The sequence below is a fragment of the Pholis gunnellus genome, assembly GCF_910591455.1.
Source record: "Pholis gunnellus genome assembly, chromosome: 17".
Classification (NCBI taxonomy): Eukaryota; Metazoa; Chordata; class Actinopteri; order Perciformes; family Pholidae; genus Pholis; species Pholis gunnellus.
The window spans coordinates 1,377,868-1,383,175 of NC_136544.1; the positions used below are offsets into that span (position 1 = coordinate 1,377,868).

The 5,308-nt window shown below is 43.6% G+C and overlaps 1 protein-coding gene across 1 annotated transcript; it reads left to right on the forward strand.

Moving 5' to 3' along the window:
- Nucleotides 1-1,374: 1,374 nt before the first annotated feature.
- On the forward strand, nt 1,375-5,020 carry cbx1a (chromobox homolog 1a (HP1 beta homolog Drosophila)). The gene is made up of 4 exons (XM_079176785.1): nt 1,375-1,509; nt 1,756-1,927; nt 2,107-2,201; nt 3,537-5,020. The coding sequence occupies exons 2-4, from the start codon at nt 1,817-1,819 to the stop codon at nt 3,685-3,687; spliced, it is 357 nt and encodes a 118-aa protein (XP_079032911.1). The 5' UTR covers nt 1,375-1,509; nt 1,756-1,816; the 3' UTR covers nt 3,688-5,020.
- The last annotated feature ends 288 nt before the right edge of the window (nt 5,021-5,308 follow it).

Genomic DNA, 5,308 nt, shown 5'->3' on the forward strand with positions numbered 1-5,308 from the left:
ATGAGATGATGTGATCAAAGAGCTTCAGGAAGAGGACGCTGTTTGTGTAGCGCAGCTTGACGCAGGGCTGAGCTGTGAGTGGAGCGGGGCCTGGATTAAGGTGGAGGTCTAAACAGACGTGAAGGGAGAGCAGTACAGCTGGTTTTACTGCCTGTCTTGTTTTTCTTTTTTCTGTGTTATATGACTAAAACTTTTGAAAATGAGACCTCGGTCTCAATGGATTTTGTCTAAATAAAGGTTGATAATATTAATAATAATAATATTGATTGGGAAAAAAAGCTAACGAGCCAGCTGTTCAACTAGAGCTGAAATACTGATTAATAAACAATTTTTGTTTTGTTTTTTGCTTAAAGTAAATGTTGTCTCATCACTTAATTTTCTTCTCAGAGTACACCAGAATGCTACATTTTAATGCTCATATTTAAAATAAAATTCTCCCGTGGGACCATGCCCCCGCAGCCCCTGACAGGGTTTCGGGTTAGGGTGCTTATCACCTTTTTCACCTCTTATGAGTTTGCAGGAATGAATCTAACTATTTTAACCAATAATCCATCAATCAATCTTTAACTTGTAGCTCCGTATTGCACTACATCCACTTTTAACCATCCAATCAAATGCAAAGGGCTCGATATGAATCCCTCTTGTAACGTACACCGCTCAAATATTCCGTTTCATTGGGGAATACGTCACAGTACACAAACGGGTATGACTACTGTATTGCCTTTGTCCAAACCCTGTAAAGAAAGAGTCAGGTGTTACATGCATTATAAGGAAACAAACGTTTAATATCCTGTAAACAATTTGATTTGGCGGGAAAATATTTACTCAAATGAAGATTTTTTTTAAGGACCTCTTGTTTCTAAAGCATTTAAAAGCAAATTGGTAAATAGTGAACTCTTTGTGACAGTTGCGTGATCGCGCACCCCAAGTTACAAAAATTCTTTTGTAAGGAGCGAACAGGAGCAAACAGGCCCCACGCGCCGTCGTGATTACATTATTTCTGGTGCGCCTCGCATTGGCTTCTCTATGGCGAGTGTAAACTGAACGGCTGCTTGTCGCTGTACATGCAGCTTGTGGCTCCACTTCAAACTGTACTTCACCTCTCTTCAGCTCTTTATAGCTGTTCTACCCCTTCTTCATCTTCATTGTCTCTCCCTGCTTCCTCTTGGGTCCACCAGAGGCGCCCCCAGCAGACGTCAAGCTGGCGACCGTAGCAGGAAAGAAGGGCAAGAAGGCCGAGGAGGAGGAGCAGCCTGCAGCACCTGCAGCACCACCAGCAGCAGACGCAGCACCACCACCAGCAACAACAGCAGCAGCAGCAGCAGCACCACCAGCAGCAGCAGCCGCCACAGCAGCAGCAGCAGCAGCACCACCAGCAGCGGGTGCAGCAGCAGGTGCTGCTGCACCCGAGGAGGAGGAAGAGGAGGAGTATGTGGTGGAGAAAGTGTTGGACCGCCGGGTGGTGAAGGGCAGGGTAGAGTTTCTGCTGAAATGGAAGGGCTTCTCAGAGTGAGTATGAGTCGAATAATACTACCTGAGATTTTAGTTCAAAGTGGTGAATAATGTCCACATACAGTATCATCTTCTCAAAGTCGAAAGTTTAGAATTTTGCCATTAAGTTACAGCCCTGCAAATAACTTCAGAAAATTGCATTTAAATAAAAAGAGAGACAGAAAGAATTGGTAATTGGGTGGGTGAATTAATTTAACTAAAACCTCTTCCGTTCATTCACTCGGTCTGCACCCACCTCTCCAGGGAGGATAACACATGGGAGCCGCAAGACAACCTGGACTGCCCCGACCTCATCGCAGAGTACATGCAGAAGCACAAAGAGAAGGAGGAGAAGAAGAAGGAGGGCAAGAGGAAAGTCGTCAGTGAGACCTCGGGAGACTCGGAGGAGCGAGGGAGCAAGAGGAAGAAAGAAGAGGTGAGCAAAGGTTGCTCCAGACTGAAGACCAAAAAAAGCCAAAATATATATTTTTTTGACTAATCATGTACAAAATCTACACACAGGTGCTTTCACGATCATTGCAACATTATCTCTTCCTGTCTGTGTTCTTTCTTTGGTCATGTGTTCTCTTGTGTTGCTCTACTTCCTGTCTCCAGGGTGAGAAGGCCAGAGGTTTCGGCAGAGGTCTGCAGCCGGAGAGGATCATCGGAGCGACGGACTCCAGTGGAGAGCTCATGTTCCTCATGAAGTGGTGAGCCTTTGTTTTTTACATTTTAAAGTTGGATGCACCAATCCGGTGCACTTTGAGAGCAAAAGGAAGAGGCTGGATCTATGAAGAACTTTGCACTCCTGCATACAGCTTTGTGCTCTAGCAGTGGTGGAATGTACCGAAGTACATTTCAGCTCTGGGGAACTTGTACTGCTGTTGTTGTACTTCTGCTCCACTACATCTCAGAGAGAGATGTTGTACTTTTAACAGTATTAGTTACGAGTGAGGCTACTTTGCAGATTCAGATTCTAAATACAATAATATACAGTTGTGTGAAAAGTGTTTGCCCCCTTCCTGATTTCTTATCTTTTTGCATGTTTGTCACACTTAAATGTTTCAGATCATCAAACAAATTTAAATATTAGACAAAGATAACACAAGTAAACACAAAATGCAGTTTTTAAATGAAGGTTTTTATTATTAAGGGGGAAAAAAAATCAAACCTACATGGTCCTGTGTGAAAAAGTGATTGCCCCCCCTGTTAAAACATAAATTAACTGTGGTTTATCACATCTTTGGAAAGCTGAGTTCAATTTCTGACTAGCCAGTTAGCGAACCAAACGCAACACAAGCTAGTCACTGACTGCGTAACGATTGCTCTGCCAGAGGTGTGGTTTCTCCCTCTCTCACCCAATTACTGTGCTACCAGACATGGTTTGTTAAATGAACATGTTTACGTGTTGTTTTAATCACGGCTTTAAGAGCTCTTAAAGCTATGAAACAACTTCACCTGTGTGTAGTGGTTCCCAACTGGTACAGCCTCAGTGGCCGTATTCACAAAGGATCTGATCTTGCCACTAGGGCGGGGCAGTACAGTGACTTTTTAAGGTATGTCAAACATAATAAGACAATAACGTTTATATCGATATAGTATGATGCTGCGTTGCGCGACCCGTTTCTTCCGTAAGCCGTGCCTGTGTTCGCATCGCTCCTCTCGATCACACCCTCCGGGCACGAGGCGGAGCTGAGGAGGAGTGTGTTACAAGGAGGAAAGTGACAATGAATGCAACATTATTGATATGTCCACAAGCAAGAGGCATGTTAACAAATGTCAATATTCCAATAAATATATCTGTGTTGAAATTGTCAGGAGGAGAGCTAGTAGCGTTGGCAGCACAGGAAACTCAGTTTGTGTTTATTGTTGGCGGAAATAGATGAGGCGCCATTGTCTTAACACGTTTCTCTCTTTTGCTCTTCCTCCCTTTACTTTCCCTCCCTCGCTTGTTTCTCTATTGCCTCTCAACTCCACCTTCTGGCTTCTGTCTCCCTCCTCCTTTACTCCTTTTTCTACTTTTCCTCTTGAATTCAAATGAACAGGAAGAACTCTGACGAGGCTGACCTGGTCCCCGCCAAGGAGGCCAACGTCAAATGTCCCCAGGTTGTGATCTCTTTCTACGAGGAGCGCCTCACCTGGCACTCTTACCCCACAGAGGAGGAGGAGAAGAAAGAGGAGGAGAAAAAGGACTAGATGAGTGGTGGAGGAGGAGGTGCAAAGACGAAAAACGTGTTGAGGTGCAGGGCGGGAAATAAACATTTTGCTGGTTAACGTTGGTTTGCTGGTAATTGATTGTAGCAGCCACTTTGGCAGCGAGAGTAGAGAGAATCACACATGATTAGGGTTGAACTGCCAAGGTAGCTGACCGAGGAAACATGTTTGTTTTCCTGCCCTGAAAGGAGACGGGCGCACTCTCCTCCCACCTGTATCTCGACTGAAAATGTAAAAATCTATTCTCTTTGTGCCACCCGGGTTTCTCATTTATTTTCTACATTCTCCAATCGGAACTCTCAGCACGCTCGGAGCATTCCTTAGTTTGCCCAGCTCGCTATGTTTAACACACGTTTTTGATATTTGCATAATTACAACGGCATAGAACTTTGAACTCGGCACGATTGACTTTACCACACGAGGGTACTCTCTCTGCTGCCTAATGTTCATGTGTTGTGTATACTGTATTAAAACTAGCATAGTAGCTTCCAGACCAAGGGTTCGCTGGTTCAGATCCCTTTTTGCTTTGGGTGGCCTTTTGCTGCTGTTGAAGAGAGAAATTATATTGTAATGGAGCCATTCATTTCATCTTGATGATGGGTTTTTTAAAACAAATTTGCCTTTTTTTTTAATGAGCCCCTAACCATCAGTGAAACGTGACTGAAGACACGTACAAACCCAAAGGGTCCAATTCTTCAAAACCGGAGACGAGGTTGTGTAATCATATCAAAACTACCAAGTACATCGTCCAACAAAGGCCAAACGATGTGATGTGTTCGAGCTGTACCTGTCTCCTTCAGAGGCTGTTTGAGTTCTTCTTTTTCTAAAGTTAATTTGCTCAGCTGTGAATAGCTTCTAGCATATGAGGTGTGACTATTGTACGTTAGTGTCTCTTTACTGGGTCTCAGCCTACCCTTTCTACTCTGTTTTCACGCGAAAAAATATTTTCAGTAAACTTCCTTTTTTAGGACTTCTGGTCTTCGGGATGCATCTTATTTTCTTCATCATGTACATCAGTGTTATAAGCATAAAGTCCTGCACCCTGACTGCCTTATGTTATACTTCACCATTGACAGGAAGGGATCGAATCAGCTGCACCCGGGTCTGCTAGTTAGCTTTTCTATATCGTTCCTGAAATGTTTCTCTGTATCTAGCGGATGAGCTTGTGTCGTCCTGTTGCATGTTTATCGGTTTCCCTTCGCGATGTCACTGTCATGGCCAATCTACTTTTACTTGTCTGTTTTGAACAATAAAGGGTTTTCGTAACGGTTTGTTCTTCGGTGTCAATTGGTCCTGTCCTGTTTTATAGGACATCCTGTTTTGAAACGATGCAGAAAATGAGTTCATGCATTTCTTCATTCTAGGCTAGGTTATTGCAATTCCTTATTGGGCTGCGCTAATAAGTCTATTAAGACTCCAGTTGATTCAGAATGCTGTAGCACGTTTAACGACAAAAACTAAGAAAACCGATATTAATTGCGTATTATTAACCTTTCTGCACTGGCTCCCTGTAAAATACAGAAGAGGATTTAAAATCATCCTCCTCACCTACAGAGCCCTCATTGGTCAGGCACCATCATATCTATAGGAGCTTATAGTACCA